Genomic DNA, 20,529 nt, shown 5'->3' on the forward strand with positions numbered 1-20,529 from the left:
GAAAGGAACCTGTTTGCCTGGAGATCCCAATTCTCCCATGGTAACGTTGCCGGACATTCCGGCAATGGACAATACCCATGCAAGGAGTTTTCTTGTGCCGTGAAGCCATTGCTGGACTTGAAGGAAGCATAGCTTGAAGCCAACCGTGCTTGGCATTTTACTATGAGAAGCCCTGAGCTTCCTGGGTCTACCCAGCTACCATTCCGTGGAACAACTTCTACAACAGAGATATGGATACCTTCCTCCTGGTGGTTACTCTCCTACCCACTGTAAGGTAGAAGCTCTCTAGAATGGCGGTCGATCTACGCTGCTCACAATAATTAGTATGTCCAGTGGCCAGCTTGGACTTCAGAACCTAGCAAATTGCACTTGCACCTGAAGCCCAGCATAGTGAGTGGACCAATTTTCATGGTCGTTTCTTTTTCTGGGAAATGACCACAAGGAAAGACCAAAAAAAGGGAGAAAAAAAGGGAAAGTGTCTGCTCTGTTGTTCACCTGCGCGAGTTGCAGTGGATATCCATCACTTTTTCAAACAGACTATGCTGGAGTATTCACATGCGGTACATAGCGTAGTGCCTATGACACCCTCACATCTGTATATTAATTACTTCTCTTCCCATAATGAATCATACATTGACAAAGAAAGGAGAGTTTGATTTAACTTCATTTCAGGCTGCTACGACGTCAATACATTGAGGGCTCCTCAGCCGGAAGCCTATAGCTCACATTACTTGATTACATTCTAAATAACGGGGCGTCCGTCTCATTTCTCTCGTCCCATTTTCCTTTCATCCCAACTATCGTATATCTATGCCACTACTTCTTCGTCAGATTATAAATATTCCGTGCAGCCCCTGATGTCGGTGAGATATCCTGATACCGAAGGGTAAGTGACTTTTTCCTATCCAGCAAAAGAACGATATAATTGACGCGTCAGAAAGGATTCAGAAATCCGAGGTCGAAGCGCCCGCGATCAACCCTGCACATGAATCCAGCATGAATGAACCAAAAGGCGCTTCGGTTGATCCTGCTATTGGCTTAGATGAAAGCGGGTCTGAGGAAGCAGATATAGATACACCTACTCAAGGCGACTTGGATACTCTGAGAAGAGTTGCAGGTCCGTTGCCATGGTCTGCCTTCCTCGTTGCTGCCGTCGAATTGTGTGAGAGATTTGCATATTACGGAATCGCTGGGCCTTTTCAAGTAAAACCACCAAGGCTCCCTTGACTGAATTAATCACGCATCTGATGCCATCTTCTAGAACTACATTGAAAACCCGTACAGACCTGGCAGTCAAACTCCGGGTGCACTAGGTGAATCATATTCTCAGAAAGGCGTGCTTATTTTCTAACCAACGATTACAAGGGCTTGGCCAATCGGCGGCAACTGGATTGACGAGTTTCTTCCAGGTATGTCTACCAATCCTTTCTAGAATCTCAGTAATAACCGTGGCTTTAAATAGTTCTGGTGCTACGTTACTCCAACCCTTGGTGGCATAGTTGCGGACCAGTACCTGGGGAAATACAATACCATCGTTATCTCTGCAATTATTTACATAGTTGGATTGGCTATTTTAGTCTGCACTTCCTTGCCTGTGGCGATCACCCACAATGCAGCACTCGGTGGGCTCATCACAGCTATGATTGTCATCGGCCTTGGGACCGGAGGAATTAAATCGAATATTTCTCCTTTAATTGCAGAGCAAATCAAGGTTAACAAGCTCTCAGTTAAAACATTAAAATCGGGGGAACGGGTTATTGAAGACCCTGCACGGACTATTGAGCGCGTTTGTAAGTCCCCCGCTGCACCTCTTGACGAGCTGATCTTGACTATGTCATGCTAGATATGATTTTCTATTTGTGCATCAATATTGGTTCTCTTTCCCCTATCGCAACCACCGAATTGGAAAAGCATGTCGACTTCTGGGCTGCATACTTGCTGCCAGCGTGCGTATTCCTTATATCCTTTACAGTGGCCGTCATTGGAAGAAAGTATTATGTCGTCCGTCCACCAAAAGGTTCAGTCATTCCGCAAGCATTCAAAGTTATTTGGATCGGCCTAAGGAATAAAGGGAATCTGGACGCAGCAAAGCCCTCATATCAAGCTGCCTACGGACATGGACCCCATGGTATCCATTGGGATGACCGTTTCGTGGAGGAAATGAAACGTACCTTGGTTGGATGTAAAGTCTTCTTGTACGGAAACGCCTCTGGCTTGGTCATTTCCGTGATACTAACCAAAGATCAGGTATTATCCGATATACTGGGTTTGCTATCAACAGATGTTAAACAATTTCATCTCCCAAGCAGGCACCATGGAGCTTCATGGAATTCCGAATGATCTGATGCAAAACATCGATCCCTTGACTATCATTATTTTCATTCCCATTTGTGACCGGCTTCTATATCCATTCTTGCGCAAAATGGGTATCAATTCCCCAATGCCTCTGAAGACATTGAATCTTACTCTAACATAGACTAGGGGTTCCTTTTAAACCAGTAACTCGTATTACAACAGGCTTCATGCTGGCCTCCGCTTCTATGGTGTATGCTGCCATTGTCCAACATTTGATCTACAACCGGCCGCCTTGCTACAAATTTCCGAAAAATTGTCCAGCGAGCAACGACGGCGAGCTTGGCAATCGCATCCATGTTGCGATACAAACACCGGCTTACCTCTTTATCGGGTTGTCCGAGATTTTCGCAAGCATTACCGGGATCGAGTACGCTTTTACAAAAGCACCACTTTCAATGAAATCATTTGTTACGGCAGTATTCTTGTTGACCAGTGCGTTCGGCGCTGCGCTTGGCATGGCACTCTCTCCAACTGCTAAGCACCCAAACCTTGTTGTATGCTGTGGCTCATGCCTTCTAACAAGTGCTTTCTTGACTCTCAGCTAACGTATCTCTCCTAGTGGATGTATACCGGTTTAGCTGTCGCGTCTGCCACTGCAGGCGTCATCTTCTGGCTCCTCTACAGCCGATACAATGAGAAAGAGGAGGAATTGAATGCTCTTGAGGTGCCACAGGCGGAGGATGAGAAACCTGTTGCGGCAAACCAAATATCAATAACTGGCCGTGGGGGAACAAGGTCCTAAAATGATTAAGAAAATGAGGACCATTTCCTGTGATCTTAGGCATTTTAATTCATGTAAAGGATGGATTAACAACCTGGTATGCTGTGAGAGGTTTAGGGTTGATTTTCTCTTTTTCTTTTGTCAGATACTTATGATCCATCGGTTATTCACTGTGCGCAGAGTGTATTATACATCTCCACAAGGACGAACGAAGACTACTCACTTTTGTTCTTTTTGAAATCGCACACAGATTGCATTTGCTTTGGCTCACCCTCTGTTCACATTCCCCAGCAAACGATCCCTTGGCTGATGAATTCAATACATTTTTGTGTCAAAAGGCGAGGCGCTGTGGCAGCTGAGAGAAGAGTGCAGTTATTTTATGCCAAGAACACTAAAATATTGGAAAGTCCAAGTGAAGAGACAACATGTGTCTCAATTAAGCTGAATTTATTATTCTAGGAACTTTATGTCTGCTCTTTCAGTTTCGACTGAATGGGTGCTAGTTCAGCTGAGATCTCCAGATTTTGACAGAAGTCTAGGTTACCGAAGAGAAAGATAACGGCCAGCAAAACGGACTTGTTTCCGGCCTTGCGATGGCGTAAAAAAGTAAATGATTTCCGGTCATCGAGTGGACAAACGGGGTCACATATCTTCTCCCTTCCTAGTCGGGCTGCCGACTGATCCATGGCGCTATCGTGATCTCGGCGGTTCGTCACATTGGAGTTAACTGGCTATTATTAACGCCCCCGGTCCCTCAAGCAGTGAGCGAGTTGGGTGTGGTAGATCCACGTCGAACGTGTTCTTTAAGCGAATCATCCATGAGAAATGCCCAAGGTTTCGCAGACATTTTCCCTGGATACGGCTCCTTGTGTATCCAGGGCGCCTAAAAGTCCTCCCGCCAGAAATAACATTTGGATTGATCAGTCAAGAGATCTATCCTTTGTTAAAGAAGAAACCGACCACTTTTTTGGTCAAGGATGAACCCTTTTCCCTTAGTTCATGATCGTCCTCTCCTGAAGAGTAATAATCCATTCGTCTACCCTCGTCAAGGTCGACACGCCGCAGATCAACGCCAAACTTCCAATTTCTCTTGTAGATTTTCCAGCCAAGCATTGCCACCAGAGCAAGTGGTGCAGCCATGCATGTTTGAAAAAAGAATTCCACTCTGGATGTTGCGTGGATAGGCTGGTAGAATCAAATAAGGAAGTTCACGTGGTCAACCAAGGCTTCGAATGGGATTTAGAAGGGAGGTTGGACTTACAAATATTCCAAGATAAAGCGTAGCTACAATAGCGATTGTTGACAGGCCCATACCAATAATACTCCCAACGACCCCAAAAGGTGAACGATATGGAATATCCTCCTCATTCTTCCCTTGGAGCTTCCACGCTCGCCTGAATCTGATGTGGGTGAAACAGATACTTGTCGTCAAGAATAGACCGGACAATCCGCTCAGTGCCATCATCCACGTGAAGACAACTTCGCTAGATGCTGCTTCACTTATAAATGTTAGCATACCGAATGCAATCTGCAGTAGAATGCACCACACCGGCCGTCCTTTGCTGTCAATATATGCGAAAAACTTCGGCGCGTTTCCTGTGGCAGCCAAAGCTTGTAATGTACGTGTCGAGCCATACGAGCAAAGATTTGCAGCGCCAATGATAGAGAGCATAATCACAGCGTTGATAATGGACGGCAGCACTTTGATACCCGCAAGCTCGGCAGCAATGACAAACGGACTTGCTTTGATATTTCCTCCCTTCGCGCCAAGGAGCGCGGGACTGTCACTGGGAATATTTAAACTGACGAACAAGATATTAATAACGTAAAAGAAAACGATGCACCATAGCATCTGTTTGGTCGCCTTTGGTATAGATTTTCGGGGATTTACTGTCTCGGCAGCAGCTAATCCAATCATTTCGGTGCCTGTGTACGCGAATGCTGCAGTCACCAGTACCGATATAAAGCCTTTAGCACCATCGCGAAAAGCTCCTGGATCATGCCAATACCTTCCGCCGATGTACCCTCGATTATCAGTAGGCACACCGCCAACGTTGATGATGAGACCGACTATAATCAAACCAACACACGTTATGACCTTGACAAGAGCGAGGATATACTCGGCTGTGCGGATGTTAGTTAACAAACCCTCCCGGATCTAATATAAAACCCAGTTCTAAAACAGTAACAGACGGTGTTCTTACTCTCTCCATAGCCCTTGATGCCAAAGAATTGAACCACAGTCACCATTACTAGGAAAATAGCGGACCAGACTCCAACATTGATGTCCGATGTCCAAAAGGTGATCATCAGTCCCGCAGAAGTAAGTTCGATTGGAAGCATGATTAGCCAGGAAACCGCGTACTGCCACCCCATAGCAAATCCCCTCATCGGACGAAATGTTAGCATATAATATCCATCTATCGGAGAAAATATGACCTAGAACTAATCACTTACCACGCTGGATCAATAAAGCGGAATGCATATGTGTAAAACGCTCCATTTACGGGATATATCACCGCCAATTCCGCCAAGGCCTGTAAATTGCATAGCACCATAGCACCGGTGATTGCAAATCCCAGAAACTACATATGAGTGGTAGAATTATTAACGAGGAACTTGAACTGCTGATGGAACCCCTTTCTTGTTCGGATTGAAAAAACAATTGTACAAGGACCGTACCGTGCTCGCAGGCCCGCCGTTGCTCAATGCCTGTCCAGATCCAATAAACAAACCAGCGCCAATAGAGCCACCTAGGACACCTCCGTTTCAGCAAAAGGAAACTCTCGAGGACTCCTCCTACTTACCAATTCCGATCATCTGCAAATGCCTCTCGCGCAGTGCCCGAACCAATGAACCATTTCCCTTCTCGACATCTTCATCATGAGATGCTGATAGGTCCTCAGCGGAACTGTCAATTCTGGAATCGTCATTACTGGGACGAACAGCATGCTCTTCTAATCCCATCTTCTTCCTTTTAACGACAAAAATAAGGTTCTCACCAAAGAGAAAGTTCCAGAGTAGGCTTTGTCCTGCGATCCTGAAGCAACCAGATTAAACCGTATTCAGTGCTTTGGGTAATATATAGGCCAAACATTATCCACCACCATGGGGACATCAGCCCCAACACAGTGAAATAAAAAGTGCTGCTGAAAGTGAGAGGCCCCCCCCCCCCCCTTTTTCCCTTGCCGGGGGAGGATCCACATCCGTAACAAGGTGCGTCGTAGAGCTGGGCAGTGTACGGAGTACTCCGTACTGAAAATGAAAAGCAACGAGCATCGGATGGTGCCAATGAACCCCTAATATCACTCGTGATATGCCTAGGGCGGCATAGCTCTGTGCGGGATGGGTCCGACACATTCATAGCATGTTGAGTGACCAGTCCGCTCTATTATACCACAGACGCAGGACGTATCTCTTCTAGCATGGGGAGCTGGAACTCTGCCCGTGCTAGAATTTATATCAACCAAAAATCAACATTGCAGCAAACGATCCAGCAATATTGCAATCTCCTTTCAGGCAAGAACCTTTTCCCAAGCCTGTAAGATTGACATGGCACGCAGCAATAAAATACATAGTCTCGGTCGAAACCGATCAGCGATTTATGCCCAACTGAATCGATGGTGAAGCTAAGAGCTGCCAGTAGTGCCTAACTAACATTTTCACAACGCTCTTCATAAGTTGGCATCAAATGTTGGCGCTGGGATTTAGGGCTGACACGGATGGCTTAGCCTGTTTGGTCCAATTTTAGAACACGTAGCCAGCTCGTTTCTTGACCAGAAGGATTCGTGGCTTCAAGTAGCGCAGCTCTATAGAGTTGTTAAATGTTAGTTACATAATTGTTAGTTATGGCTTTGACACTTGTCTCCCGGCTCAACGGTTGGTCTCTTCGCTCAGCTGGAGGCTGACCGGAAGTAAACAGACAACTGTGCACGTTGGTGTCGGGTTTCAGAACTCACTAGTTAGTTAGTTATGCCCACTTCATTTGTCAACATTCCCTACACACACCAAAAAAAAAAAAAAGGAAAGAAAAAAAAAAGGAGAAGAGCTTCCTGTTCGGAGTAAAATGTTGTGATGACAAGTGATGACAAGTCCCCACCGACCGCGCCAGAGCCTACATAGTGTCCGTCCATATGTACTCGGTTTGGCACCCGTGCCTATTCTGAGTTTAGTTAACTAGTTAACTAGTTAGTTAGTTAGGGCTTTCAGATTGCGTATCGCGTGGTCCTCTTGATGTTGTTGCTGTCCCGCGGCTTCTCCGTCTGCAACCATATGAGAGCCTTCTTGCTCTCCCATTGTGCACGCACTTTTATTTGTCCCTTTCACACTCTTCGTGCTAATATCTATGGCTTATCCTAGTATCTTCTGTGGTCCTAGGGTGATGGAGACTATTCATACTCCCCGAGGATGTTTAGAGGTGAGCGGATCCACAGGAAGTGATCGAGTGCGTGCATGTTACTTGATCCAGGCGTGGCGGGAAAACCTGGCAAGTCGAGGGCGAAAAGCCGCACGTCAAGTCACCACTTCCGGCCTTGGACTTGCCGTCTGATCGATTTTAATACTAAATTCGCCGATTGATGTCCTGTGACTCCTGTTGGGCGCCAGCTGCTTGACTTATCTCATCCTTGTTCGCTCCTGTTTGCGCCGTTTGCCTGGGAGTTGTTCTGTCGTGACATATGATTGGCCTATTTCGCCGTGACATTTCCTGAGTGTGAGTTCGAGGCTTTGTGCAACTGAGATTGACTCACCTGAATGAAACATGGTGGATGCCATTGGAGAGCCGTTCGATTCCTATGCAAAGAGCGTCGGCATTGTTGGGGTCACCGAGCCCCGGAGGACCCAAACGTCCATCAATGTGTGGTCTCGGGAAAGGGGCTCAAGGGGCCAGAGCATCGAGCAGAGCAGCTGCTTGGATGATGGTAGGACGCCCAGTTGATGCATCTGTGGATGCAGATTAGTAGTTGTCTGTCTCCTGTTGCAAACCCAAGCACAATGCTAAAAGCTAGGAATAAGCCACTGAGGGGCAGGGAGGGTGACTTCGAGCTGCACCGCTGCCGTCCGGCCTGTGTCTTAAGATAGAAATGCAAATCTGGTCATCCCCAGCCATAACAGGATGAGGGGGATATTTCTCAGGCTGTACGGAGTATTCTCAGGTCGCCTTGCTTGTCTTGTTCCCGTGCCGAGGGGTGACTGCGAAGTACTGGGGTCGTGTACTCCGTACCCCAACGCAAAGTTGATTGTGATCACAGGTCGCTGGCATTCACGGAGGACATACGCAGGGGATACATCCCCTCATCAAAGTAATCTGTTGTCATATTGTAGCCTAGAGGTTCTAAGCTATCTTAATCGTACCTAAATGCATGTGCACATTCTTCTCGCAGACGCCTTGTAGAGCATCGTGGAGCAAATTTACCCCGCATTTTGAGCAGGATGGCAGCGAGATCGAGAGCAAGGTACTTTATGCGGGGGGAAATCTGTTCGACGATACCTCTGGGATACCCTGCTGCTTGGAGGAAGGGGGTATCGATGGGCGTAGGAGAAGGCAATCTGAGTCATGGTTTGATGATGAGGGGAAGCTGGGGGAGATCGTTGGCACTTCCCAAACCTCCAACGCTTCCCCCGCGTCCTCGCCCACAAAACAAGACGCACATCTCCGCCAGTCGAGCAAACAAGGACTGCGCGGATAGAAGTGGAGCATGCGGAGATCGACAGACAAAGACCAGACCCAGGGCGATGGGAAGTCTGGAGAAACAAAAAAGGTCGACCGTGCGCCGACATGCCAGGGCGAGCTTATTTAGGCTTCACGGAAGTACTCCGAGCATCGGGTGGAGATCTGCCCCTGTCCTGCTGGGGGAGAGCTTCTCTCCAGACTCTTCACTACCACGTGGCGCGAGGGAGCCTTGCTCCACAGCGCCGGGCAGCTGGGTAGGATGGATGTAGGTACGGAGGAGCTCGGCCATGGGTATGTAGGCGGAGCTACGAGGCAGCGCAGGGGCGGGTTCGACGATACAAAACCCAAATATGTAATTCATCATTTCCTGGCTACATGTTAACTACCAACTACCCCAAAATTTATTCAAGATAGTTAGGAATAGTCAACAGAAAAGAGCAGCAAAGTCGACAAAATCACACCTTTAAACCAGGCTACAAATGCATCATGTAACTAAACATAGTCGGGGGCAGGAGGCGCATCCATGCACCTCTACAATGTATACCAAAATCAGGATATCACGAACTTCCAAGGCGGGCAGGGTTTCAATACACCAAGGCATCAGAACATAATAGGCAAACACTCATGACATGACTTTTTGATCCCGGACCCTGCCCCTTCATCCCTGCGTGAAACCGGGCCATGACCTCAGAATGAAAATGCTAGTTAGTTGGGGAAACATATTATGAAAAATGGACATCAAAGAAAAAAATAAAAAATAAAAAAAAAGGCGTGAGAGAAAACAAATGGGCTGGGACCAAGAAACCAAGCAATGCCAAAAGAAAAAAAAAAAAAAAAAAAATTAAAGTTTCGAATCTCCATTCACTTCGTGCGCAGCAGAGCCTTCCTCTCTGTTTACATTCAGGCGGCCAATGGAAGAAAGGAGGAGGCCGACTTCCCTCTCCAGCGACTGGACTTCTCCATGGGGATTATACATCCGGGACTTGATCCAGGCATCCAGGTCGGAATCGGAGAACGTTCGGATACCAGTCTCGCGATCTACCTTGGCTTCTTGGGCTGCACGGATTACTCCTCGGGCAACCAAAACGCTAACCTCCCTGATCCTGGTAATGTCCGGATAAAGGAGTCCTTGTTCAATTTCTTCAGATGTCAGGGCCGTGGAAAGAGCCTGGGCGGAGGCGTATATCATGGTGTCGGTGATCTCTACGGCCTTTGAAAGGATGGTTCCCAGTCCGATGCCCGGGAAGACATACATGTTGTTACCTTGGCCAGGGTAGTGTGTCTTTGTCTCACCAGCGTGGTTTGTGTAGGAGAAAGGTTGGAATGGAGATCCGGACGCAAAGAGACAACGACCGTCGGTGTTGACAACGGCGGACTCGAAATTACATTCCGAGTTAGCAGAAGGGTTTGATAGAGGGAAGATGATTGGCTTCTTATTCCAATCGCTCATCTTCTTGAGGATCTGAGGTGTGAAGACTCCGCCAAGGGTGGACAATCCCATGAGCATGGTCGGCCTGACATAGTCGACGACTTCCTCCAAAGTCTTGTACTGTCTGCCGCCATTATCTGTTCTCGCAAAGTAAACTTTGTGTGCGGCAAGCTTGTCACCACGGTCAGCAGTCACAAGGCCCTTAGTATCGACAAGGTAGAAGCAGGCCCGAGCTTCATCCTCGGTCATTCCTTCGCGGACAAAGAAGTCAACGATCTGTTTGGCAACACCAACACCGGCGCTCCCCGCCCCCAAGAACACGGCTTTGTGATTCTGGGGAGGAATTCCAGACTTCTTCACTGCGTTCATCACACCGGCCAGAATGACTGCACCAGTACCCTGGATATCATCGTTGAAGCAGGTATAATTATGGCGATACCGCGCCAGGGCTGGGAATGGATTCTTGAAATCCTCAAACTGGATAACAATGCTAAAAGGCGGTTAGTTCTCGGTGCCCATGGACGGTCGGCGGACAAGTACTGACCCTGGCCATCTTTCCGTCAGAGCAGTCATCAACTCATCCAGGAACTCAAGTTCTTGTTCTGGAGTGACCTTCTCCCTCCGGCTCCCCATGTATAGAGGGTCTTCCCTCAGAGATTTATTGCTTGTGCCCAAGTCCAATGTGAGAGGAAGAGTGACCTCTGGCCGAATGCCGGCGCAGGCAGTATACAGAGCAAGCTTCCCAATTGGAATGCCCATGCCATTGATACCGAGGTCACCCAACCCCAGGATTCTTGAGCCATCGGTTATGCATGTGATCTCTACATTGGGCTGAGGCCAGTTCTGGATGACCCCAGCGATGTTGCCCCGATCCTCGTAGCTGATATACATGCCTGTCGGTGGGTGATTAGCATGTGATTTCCCCACAAATTGACGAAGTAAATGATGAAAGGCGTGTGTTACCTTCGGGCTGTTGATAAATCTCCGACCATTTCAGACAAGCTTCTCCAACCACGGGAGTGTAAATCAACGGTGTCAGCGCCTGGATCAAGTTAGCTGGTTAGTCCCGTTCGGTGCAGGAAGGATTGCTGGTTAACTTGCCTTCAAGTGGTCTACAACCAAACGGTAGAACAAGTGCACATTATTCTTTCTAATGGCGCTGAGATAGAGGAATTTATCTATTGCGGTTGACTTGAGTGCCAATTGTGTGAGACCTAGCCGATTGGACAGCACGATCAGCACAGAGTCCACCATCGGTTACTTTCTCTACCTTACGCACATCTCGTTTTCTGAACCTCGTAGCTATCAACGTGTGGAGGAGTGAGGCCGTATGTGCGAAGGTACTTGCGGATGTAGCCAGGGTTGGCTGTATCATAGTTCATCTCTCTGCAGCCCAAGGGAACGGTCAGCCTGATGTGTCAGACGAAACAGTGCGAGGGAGCGGGATACTCACGCAGGGCCAGTGGGGGGGTGGACAGCATGACGCTGCTGAAAGCGAGAGGGTGATTGACTCATAATGGCAAGTGTCGATGCCAACGGAATGAAGGATTGACGAGGGAGAGGACGTGCTAAAGGACTGGAATTCAACGCTGACAGATAGGCAGGAGAGCAAGGAGAGGGTCTTTTAAGAGGAGTAAAGGACAAGCGCATTGGGCTCCAAGGGAAAAGCTAGGGCAACCCTGAGGATCCACGCCCTTACATATGTGAAGCGAATTCGAAGGTGAAGGGAGGGGCGGCTACGGGTGGAAATGCTGGCTAGCCCCCGAAGAAGGGGATTCGAGGAAATTGCGCCGTCAGCCTGTGAGAGCTTCTGGCGGGCTGCAAATGGGTAAGACAGCTCCGATCGGGCGATATCGGGTTGGTCCAGCAAGGAGGGATGGGCGAAGTCACCAATTAACAGGCAGCATGTCTGGGGAAGTTTCTCGTGTGAGTTTTCGTGGGAAAAGGTTTTGGGATTCTGGTCTCCATGCGGAGAACCCGAAAGTCTGACGCACGAAAAAGAACTTGACTCATCGCTCCGCACAATTGCACCTTGAACCCGATGAATCCTATAAAGTCAGAGCCTGTCTCCCTGCCTCCTCCCAGCCCAGTTTCAGCCATGCCTCAGAAACCTCGGTTGAAGGCGTGCGCTGTATCTTTATTCTCGGCCCAAACTTTTCATACCCTGTTCATCTACGACATCCATTTACCCAAAGCAATTTCATTTCATCATCATTCACTCATACATCCGGGCGAAGCAATCCCCTAGTATTACCGCTCCTGGTGATCCTTTTGTTCCTGTTTTAGCTCGATTTCCATACATAATCCCCATTGATCTTCAACGATAATAACAGCAGGCATTATTATGGAAGTAAAAAAAGGACATCCAACGCAACAAGGCTCTTTCAGACCCAACCTCTGATGTCGAGCTTCCCTGCGACCTCTCCCCTGCACGAACTAGGTCCCCATCCAGTTAGCTCTCCGTCTTGCTACCCCAGCGGCCAAGCCGCGATGGGATACCACACCAATGAGCGGGTACTAATGCATCAGAAAGGAGCCTAAGAACTTTACTTTTTCTGCCCAGTGGCTGGCATCTCGTGTGGACGTCAGGGTACAGGGGGGCCAAGGACGCCGCCCTCTGCCGGTCGTCGAGTTTGAGCATCGCCGACGAATGATATGGGTGATGTCCAGAGTGTCGGGAAATGGTTGGGCCCCCAACAAGACGTGTCATTCTGTGGGAAATTCCTTGATATGTTTCTCCCAGCAATTCTATGTGTTCTGCACCCGTCATCTGCACGGATTCCGGAGTCGTTTAGCTACTCGCAACGGAGTGTCGCCATGCTGCGCGTTAGACGGAGTTTATATTGCTCCGAATGCAAAGGCGAGTCTTATGCATGCATCAAAACAATGGTTACTCCCGTCGGAGTGCAGAGTACGACATCGTTATCGACAGAGAGTGATTTTTCGCGACAACGCTGGTTGAAAAGATGAAACAAATGCCACCTGTCCTTTCTTCTCGTCTATCACTTTTTATTTTTATTTTTATTTTTATTTTTTTTTTTCTCTCTCTCCCTTCCCCTGCCAATTATTAATCCCGCGTTACAATTTCCCCCAGCTAGAGGTTCTCGGATGCGAGGGATCGTCGGGCTAAGAGCAGATCTGACACGCGGTCCAGGCACTGCAAGTCTTTATGCACTGGGGTTCCTATGCGCTTCGCTGACTTCCAACCCGGATTTCGGGCAAAATTGACCCCCAACAAGGCAAGTTTCCAAGTATGCTACCAGTTCGGAGGCCTTAACCAACTTATATATTTTTGAGCCGGGCCACTCCCTCTCACAGTAACAGATAGAAGGACTTTGTGCATTCACCAATATGGATGGACATGCTCGGAATCGCTGCCCGGGTTCGGTCTCTCGATCCTTGTCCTTGTTACATTGTCACAAATAACTTCTACGACTCCGTACTCCGGACACAGGATCTGAGGCTTGTGGACAACGGTTGAACGCTGCCGGGGTTATCCAGTTGAGACTGCTGGATGCCCGGGAAAAAATTTATCCCGTTGATAAGGACAGTCCTCGTAGTCTATACTCCGTATGGACCCTCACCTTTTTCTCCATACGAAAACCCATCTCTGTGTTAGGGTATAAATAAAGTCTCCATTCGCATATTTGCTATGTAATATTTTTCGTGCTCGTGAAATATGTTAGAATAACGTCCTAGACCTGTCGAAGCACGCCATTTCGACACACAAGCGGCGATAATATGGAGTTAACCAACTAGGGCAGTCGGGCCGATCCTGAACTCTGATCTCATACTACGGTTTCATTGTCGCCGAACCGCAATTTCCTGGGTAAGGCCGAGGACCGTCATAATTATTTTCTCTCTTTTTGAAACCACACAACATTCGTACTGAGAATCATATCTTTGTCCGCACCACCACATCCAGCACCCAATATAGGTAGCATGAAATTTCTACTACAGCTGGAAGAGGTGTCTTGTAAAATTCCATCCTGCTGAGCCTAGAGACTAGCCAAGCCTGGGGAATATTAGCAACATGTAACCTAAACTGACCACTTCTTTAGCTCTGCTGTGACCATCTCTCTAACAGTAGGCACAAGATCTGTATGGCAATGAAATATCTATGTAATGCAAGATAAGTGAATGGTCTGAGGGAATTAAAGAAGCAATGAGGGACAGGGGACTGAGGGAACTGGAGGTGGATGAACTTTGTACTGAAGCCCTAAGCCTGGGAAGAGAGTTAGCCGCATTAGGTAGCACCCGTTCTGGAGCACCAGAATTGGATGCAGACACCAACTTAATGAGCAAATCAATCAATCAATCTCTTTTTGAAACCGCACTCTGTCCTGTCCATAATAGCACCTAAAAATTTCCCTCAGGCCCTCCGTCTCCAAACACCCCACTGGCAGTTTTAAAGAGTCACGCATCGCGAGAGTGGCGTGGCTTGTTGCTTGTGGCTGGGAAGTTCCAGAACCGTTCTGCCGGTCTTGGCATCGCGTTCCCTGTTTTTCCTGTTTGGGACTGGGCGCGTCATTCTCCGCACGAGGTTTGCTGTATAACGCCATTGTAAGCCTTCATCCAGCAATGTTGCTTCTCGTCATATGATTGAGGGTGAGGATCGTTGGGCCAACTCCTTGATGGTTTCGAGCTCAGACCTTCAATGCAGAAGAGGTCTAGCCCGGCTCTTGACACCAATTGCTCTAGCATAAGTTGAGAAAGTTTGTCATTCAATTGATTAAAGGATACTGGAAACTTATATTACATTGGTATTTGCTGATTTTTGACAATGATAGAGCCAGCTCACATTGCACACCATGCTCTCGTGTTGTAAACCCCGTAGACCTCGCCATGGCGAGACGGAGCCCCTTCTTCCACAGCATGAAAGCAATACCAGCCTGCAGCGGGACCTGCAGGAGAAATTGCACGGATACGAAATGCTTCGAGCAGTGTATTCCGGGTTCATGCCATCCTCTGCTCAGATCGTTTCACATCTTCGAGCCTTGCTTGTCTCGGATTTATTGAACCCGGATAACCCAACACTGAGCAGTTCAGGTCGACAGCTCGCCCAAGACTGCAGGGCATGGTTACGGGTCTTTATCCAGGTTTTACGTGACAAAAATGGGGATGATCAACTTCAAGAAGTTATTTGGAACCTCTCAAGGTCAAAAGTGTCCGTAGACACTGCTCGCCTTGCTGGGACTGCGTCGTCGGCCAAGGCGCAGGCAGATACTGCAGCCGGTATTTGATCTCACCCAGGCGGCGAGGTCTTCCGTTATCTTTGAACTATCATACTGACTATCGAACAGCATATGAAAGTCTGCGCACCATTACAAGTCTTTTGATGACAAATGCTGACTTCCGCCTCCTTGTTGGTGACCTGACGACGGTCTCTCGCCAGATATTTGCAGACACAGCCTCCTCTGTGTCCACTACCGCTGCTCATGTCTCTGAAGAAGTTGAGCCTTCAGAGCGACAAAAGAATGTAATCGGAGCAGATGGGTCTCAAGAGGAGCAACGGCCTACGGGTGACGATGTTGCTCAAGAAGCCGGACGAATTGCTGATACTGCCAAAAATGCAGTCAAACAAACTGGCCGGGACGCCGTTGACAGTATGAAGAGGAACTTAGCTGAAAAACAAAAAGAGTCTCTTTTGCATCGTATTAAACAAACAGTGGATAGTTTACGCAAAAGGGAAGATTATTCCAACTCCGCGGACACAATATCCCGAATAATCCAACATTATTCCATGATATATTACCGCGCCACAGGGTCGATGGCTATCGATATTGAAGAGAATATAGAAACTAACCCCGAATTCGCCAAAACGATGAGAAAACTCTGGTCATTTCTATCTTCTTTCGGTTGTCAGGAGGACTGGAGCCTCCTGGAACAAAAGTTTCAAAAGCTGATGGAAAATTATCAAGACGATGAAAGGTTTAAGGAAACTTTTGAAAATATCGGTTTCACCCTCTTTAGCCTACTAACTAACCCAGGATTTTACGATTCTGCTGACACCTCCATCGGCTCTCTTCGGGAAAAGCTCAAGGACGCGAGTACTGACTCTGATCAAAGCCTAGTCGATTTCTACGATCAGCTAAAACAGGCTTTCTATTCTGCTTCTCAAGATGAAAGCATTGCAAGACTTGTCGCCGCCACCAAAAAGGTAGCGGGCCATTTGGTGGCTGCTTTTCGTGAGGAGGGGTCCCGTCTGCCCGCTGATGCCCTGCATATTTTCTTGCCCCTTTTGATACGAGCCGTGCAACATATCCCAATTCCAAGACTAGAGATGTCTGTGCCAGAAATGGACCTCCTTCTCGAAAATGTTATTCTGGAGCCTGGCCACACTCTTCATTCTTCGTCTTTCCTTCCATATCGCATTCTTTTGACAACCACGAACAGTCTAGAACTACGAAAGACACACTCCAAGGAGACAACTTCGGACATGACCAACATCGTGAATGTAACGATGAATGGACTGAATATCAGCGCGCAAGAGTTTGGATATTGGGTCCGTGTTCACTCCCCTCCTTACATACCGTACTTTGGCGACGAGGGCATAGCTAGTTTTGCCCTTGACAAGCGCGGGATTGATATCTCCCTAGAGTTCGCAGTTGGCAGACAGCGGTTAGAGCAAGTTTTTGCTCTGCGTTCCGTCCGAGTTCATATCCATAAACTCGAATACACGATCCAGAAAAGCTCGTGGGCTTTTCTCTGGTGGATGATGAAACCGTTTGTCAAGCACATGGTTCGTCGCACAATAGAGAAGAAGATCGCCGAGCAAATTGTAGCCACCGCGCGGGCTGTCAATCGTGAGCTTGTTTTCATGCGCGAACGGCTGCGCGCAGCAAGAATCTCGGATCCAGATAACTTTGCGAACTTTGTAAGAGCTGTTTTGACAAGGATGACTCCTCAGTCTGATCCAGATGTATACACTAGGGTGGGAATTGATGCGCATCGCAAGGGTATCTTCAAGGATGTGTATACGCCAGCCAGTTTGATGAAGATCTGGCATGAAGAAGGGGAAAGAGCCGGGGAGATTGTCGACGCTGGAGATGAAAGCGGCGGTATTGGTCTGACGTGGAGGAATCGGATCTTCGACTATTCACCATCAAGACGTCATTCTCGCCAACCGAGCCAAACCTTTTAGCTTAATGTTTATTTCCTTCTGATTTCTTTATTCTTTGGTTAACGATTTCGGTTTCTCTCAAATTTAACTGAAAATGATGGGCACGAATTAATGAATTGGCTTTTTCTTCTATTGCGAATGATTTACCCCGTACATTAGTTAAATAATAAACCAGTTCAAATGACTGCTATCCACCTCCATGCCATGCATCAGAAAATCGAATGCCATCGGCTTTATCCACAGTGTCGGGATCCATCATGGTCGCAGGTGGGCTGATTGCCTCGGATCAAATATGATCCTCTCCGAATGTTCGGAGAGGAATAATATTAATCCATGATAGCGAGCTGGCCCCAGCTTATCGCAAAAGCTGCCACCTAGCAGTAATAAGGAATCATCATCGAGATCCGAATTGGAGAAGTGGCCAATTGTCCACTCCCTTATTTTTACACGCTATCTTCAGATTGGTCTTATAAAGCTCTTACATCATATTTGACCGTTACCTCTGTCACTCCCCTTAGGCTGCGAAATGTCCCTTACGTTGCGCTACCAGTAACGGGAAGCAACCGGTGATCCCACCAGAGAAACCTCGTCGCGAAGCGTGGTGTCTTGGAAGCTGAGATATCAAAGCGCCCCTTGACTTGATTCGGCGCTTTCCTCCCATTCACATATTACTTCATGATGCTCCCCTTACCACTTCTCCTAGGGCTATCACTTCTCTTCTTACTTCCGTTCACACTTTGCGCTGAAGACTACTACAAGGTTTTGGGAATAGATAAGTCAGCTTCAGAGCGAGATATAAAAAGAGCATATAGGACTCTAAGCAAGAAATACCACCCTGATAAGAATCCGTAAGTCTATAGCTCCAGTCCATTTGTCCTAGTCAAACCGCTTGATTTATCTTGAGGATAAGAAATAATTATATGGACGGTGCTTACCGTTTTTGTCTGTCAAATATATAGTGGGGATGAATCTGCCCATCAGAAATTTATGGACATAGCCGAAGCTTACGATGTACTGTCAACCGCTTCCACGCGAAAGATCTACGACAAGTATGGCCATGAGGGTCTGAAACAGCACAAAGAAGGCGGCGGTGCCCCCACTCATGACCCTTTTGATTTGTTCTCACGTTTCTTCGGCGGCGGAGGTCACTATGGACATTCGGGTCAGCGACGTGGCCCGGATATGGAAGTCCGGATGCATGTACCCCTGCAAACATTTTACAGTGGCAAAGAGGCCGAATTTCAAGTCGAAAAGCAACAAATTTGCGACACGTGTGAAGGTTCAGGGTCTGCAGATGGAAAAGTAGACACCTGCAGCAAGTGTGGCGGGCATGGAGTTGTGCTTCAGAAGCACATGTTAGCACCCGGCATATTTCAGCAGGTCCAGATGCACTGTGATAAGTGTGGTGGGAAGGGACAATCAATACGTAACCCGTGTCCTGTTTGCCAGGGCAAACGAGTAGTACGAAAACCAGTGACGCTAACGGCGACCATTGAACGCGGAATGGGCAAAGGATCGAAAATAGTTTTTGAGAACGAAGCGGATGAGAGTCCGGATTGGGTTGCCGGAGATTTAATACTCGTGTTGATGGAGAGTGAACCACAGCTTGGAGATGACGATGCGGAGAGGACAGATGGGACATTTTTCCGCCGGAAAGGCAAGGATTTGTTCTGGAAAGAGGTTCTCAGTCTCCGAGAGGCCTGGATGGGAGATTGGACTCGGAATTTAACCCATCTCGATGGGCATATTGTTCAACTTGGCCGAAAGCGAGGACAAGTAGTCCAGCCACTTTCTGTTGAGACAGTAAAGGGCGAAGGGATGCCAGTTTGGCACGAAGGCCATTTGCATGAGCATCATGGCGAAGATTTCGGAAACCTTTATGTGGAGTACACCGTCGTACTTCCAGATCAGATGGAGAAAGGGATGGAGAAAGATTTCTTTTCCCTATTCGAGAAGTGGAGAAAGAAACACGGAGTGGATTTGCAAAAGGATTCTGGCCGGCCTATTCCTCAAAGAGATGAATTGTAATAGTACATATTCCCGTTTCCTTGATCTTTCTTTTCTTCGCCTTCTACCGCGAACCGGCGTATTCTATATATCGGTGATACCTTACTGCTTCGTCCCGGTGCATCGCTTCCATACCTCCGAACCGTATACGATAGATTTCATTGTGACAGGCAGGGTACAATAGAGATGTTTCCAATACAAAGCGCATTCTGGATTTATACTAACCTGATGCTTAATTTTTCTTTCTTTTTGTCTCTTTCTCTTTTTTTTTCAAATCCACGCTTTTAATAGCCACTGTCAGTCATGAGGAGAATTATATTCAACAGAAATTGCATATGTGGACCTGTATAATACTTTGCTCACTCTACCTAATGGAAACGGCCATGAGGTACCACTCCCGTGCGCCAATCCTACGATTCCATTGCTAGAACCTTACACGCTTCCAAGAATTTGAATGATGCAGACGTTCATATGTTCTCCTATTCCCATCACGATAATATCCTTCTTTCTTGCACGTAGGAAAGGCAGGTTTAAGGGTGTCTCGGAATAGCACATGGTATGACACCAGGAAGAGCCACGATACTACACCAACAACTTCCAACATTGTATGTCCAGAATGCGTTCCAGATAGACTACCTCTGCGGTCGCTTCCAACCCACGAATATCGATTAGGCCAGGTACCTCAGTGCCGCTTTGCTCAGGGAGAAACTTTTGCCATTCAGAGGCTTGGTAACTACATACCCGCAAACCCCGACAGATGTGCAGAGAATTTTGCGGCGCCGGCTCACGGCTCTGTGGGTTCAGCGTGTCATATGTGGTTCGGAATTATGTTGATGTTATGTGCCATACTTTTGACGAGGTTGCCAGCGAGGTAGGCATTGACGGGAAGCAGGCGAAAAAAAATATAATATGCTTGAGACCTGCGGTTATTTAGCCCTGCCCAAGTTCGTGAATTGCGCCAATTGCATGAAATTTGGATACTCAGGTTGCAGTTGATTTTGATTATCCTGGTTGGAGGTACTCTGTAGATGATTTGGCTATTGAATGGCCTGCGTTTCATTGTGCGCTATTTTCCCTTCCCTTCTCGTTATTCGATCTCACTTTCTGTCTCTTCTTCCGCCCCCCTTTTCTTCGGTATTCTCGTTTAACTACTCCGTACCTCGAGTGTTTTATTCAGCATATAACCAAGTATGTCTACTCCACATTCGGCATCAAAAACGGCT

At 47.6% G+C, this 20,529-nt stretch overlaps 8 protein-coding genes across 8 annotated transcripts; 5 read left to right on the forward strand and 3 right to left on the reverse strand.

Annotated features, from left to right (window-relative positions):
- Positions 1–857: 857 nt before the first annotated feature.
- On the forward strand, positions 858–3,097 carry CIMG_00877 (di/tri peptide transporter 2; the record flags this gene model as incomplete). Its single annotated transcript, XM_001247105.2, has 9 exons — positions 858–886; positions 942–1,203; positions 1,262–1,313; positions 1,366–1,409; positions 1,463–1,790; positions 1,844–2,195; positions 2,248–2,426; positions 2,482–2,849; positions 2,915–3,097. 9 exons carry the CDS (start codon positions 858–860, stop codon positions 3,095–3,097), a joined length of 1,797 nt encoding a protein of 598 aa, XP_001247106.2.
- Positions 3,098–3,504: 407 nt separating this feature from the next.
- On the reverse strand, positions 3,505–6,633 carry CIMG_00876 (amino acid permease). Its single transcript, XM_001247104.2, has 7 exons — positions 5,884–6,633; positions 5,759–5,829; positions 5,534–5,661; positions 5,281–5,462; positions 4,338–5,200; positions 4,037–4,261; positions 3,505–3,959 (listed from the first exon to the last, which is right to left on the reverse strand). Exons 1-7 carry the CDS (start codon positions 6,041–6,043, stop codon positions 3,831–3,833), a joined length of 1,758 nt encoding a protein of 585 aa, XP_001247105.1. The 5' UTR covers positions 6,044–6,633; the 3' UTR covers positions 3,505–3,830.
- A 1,873-nt stretch (positions 6,634–8,506) lies between these two features.
- Positions 8,507–9,103, forward strand: CIMG_12828 (uncharacterized protein; the record flags this gene model as incomplete). Its single annotated transcript, XM_004445817.1, has 2 exons — positions 8,507–9,001; positions 9,047–9,103. 2 exons carry the CDS (start codon positions 8,507–8,509, stop codon positions 9,101–9,103), a joined length of 552 nt encoding a protein of 183 aa, XP_004445874.1.
- Positions 9,104–9,125: 22 nt separating this feature from the next.
- CIMG_00874 (NAD-dependent malic enzyme) lies at positions 9,126–11,911 on the reverse strand. The gene is made up of 6 exons (XM_001247102.2): positions 11,630–11,911; positions 11,456–11,562; positions 11,278–11,390; positions 11,140–11,218; positions 10,721–11,069; positions 9,126–10,666 (listed from the first exon to the last, which is right to left on the reverse strand). Exons 1-6 carry the CDS (start codon positions 11,824–11,826, stop codon positions 9,589–9,591), a joined length of 1,923 nt encoding a protein of 640 aa, XP_001247103.2. The 5' UTR covers positions 11,827–11,911; the 3' UTR covers positions 9,126–9,588.
- Positions 11,912–12,282: 371 nt separating this feature from the next.
- Positions 12,283–13,854, forward strand: CIMG_10630 (uncharacterized protein). Its single transcript, XM_012358842.1, has one exon. It carries the CDS (start codon positions 12,832–12,834, stop codon positions 13,144–13,146), a length of 315 nt encoding a protein of 104 aa, XP_012214265.1. The 5' UTR covers positions 12,283–12,831; the 3' UTR covers positions 13,147–13,854.
- Positions 13,855–14,071: 217 nt separating this feature from the next.
- Positions 14,072–14,738, reverse strand: CIMG_00873 (uncharacterized protein; the record flags this gene model as incomplete). The annotated part of the gene is made up of 3 exons (XM_001247101.1): positions 14,072–14,174; positions 14,227–14,294; positions 14,514–14,738. The coding sequence occupies 3 exons, from the start codon at positions 14,736–14,738 to the stop codon at positions 14,072–14,074; spliced, it is 396 nt and encodes a 131-aa protein (XP_001247102.1).
- Positions 14,739–14,782: 44 nt separating this feature from the next.
- CIMG_00872 (uncharacterized protein) lies at positions 14,783–17,487 on the forward strand. Its single transcript, XM_001247100.2, has 3 exons — positions 14,783–14,891; positions 14,967–15,411; positions 15,480–17,487. Exons 2-3 carry the CDS (start codon positions 14,988–14,990, stop codon positions 17,318–17,320), a joined length of 2,265 nt encoding a protein of 754 aa, XP_001247101.1. The 5' UTR covers positions 14,783–14,891; positions 14,967–14,987; the 3' UTR covers positions 17,321–17,487.
- A 220-nt stretch (positions 17,488–17,707) lies between these two features.
- CIMG_00871 (DnaJ domain-containing protein) lies at positions 17,708–19,528 on the forward strand. Its single transcript, XM_001247099.2, has 2 exons — positions 17,708–18,147; positions 18,259–19,528. Exons 1-2 carry the CDS (start codon positions 17,975–17,977, stop codon positions 19,325–19,327), a joined length of 1,242 nt encoding a protein of 413 aa, XP_001247100.1. The 5' UTR covers positions 17,708–17,974; the 3' UTR covers positions 19,328–19,528.
- The last annotated feature ends 1,001 nt before the right edge of the window (positions 19,529–20,529 follow it).

Source organism: Coccidioides immitis (assembly GCF_000149335.2).
Source record: "Coccidioides immitis RS genomic scaffold supercont3.1, whole genome shotgun sequence".
In the NCBI taxonomy this organism is placed as follows: Eukaryota; Fungi; Ascomycota; class Eurotiomycetes; order Onygenales; family Onygenaceae; genus Coccidioides; species Coccidioides immitis.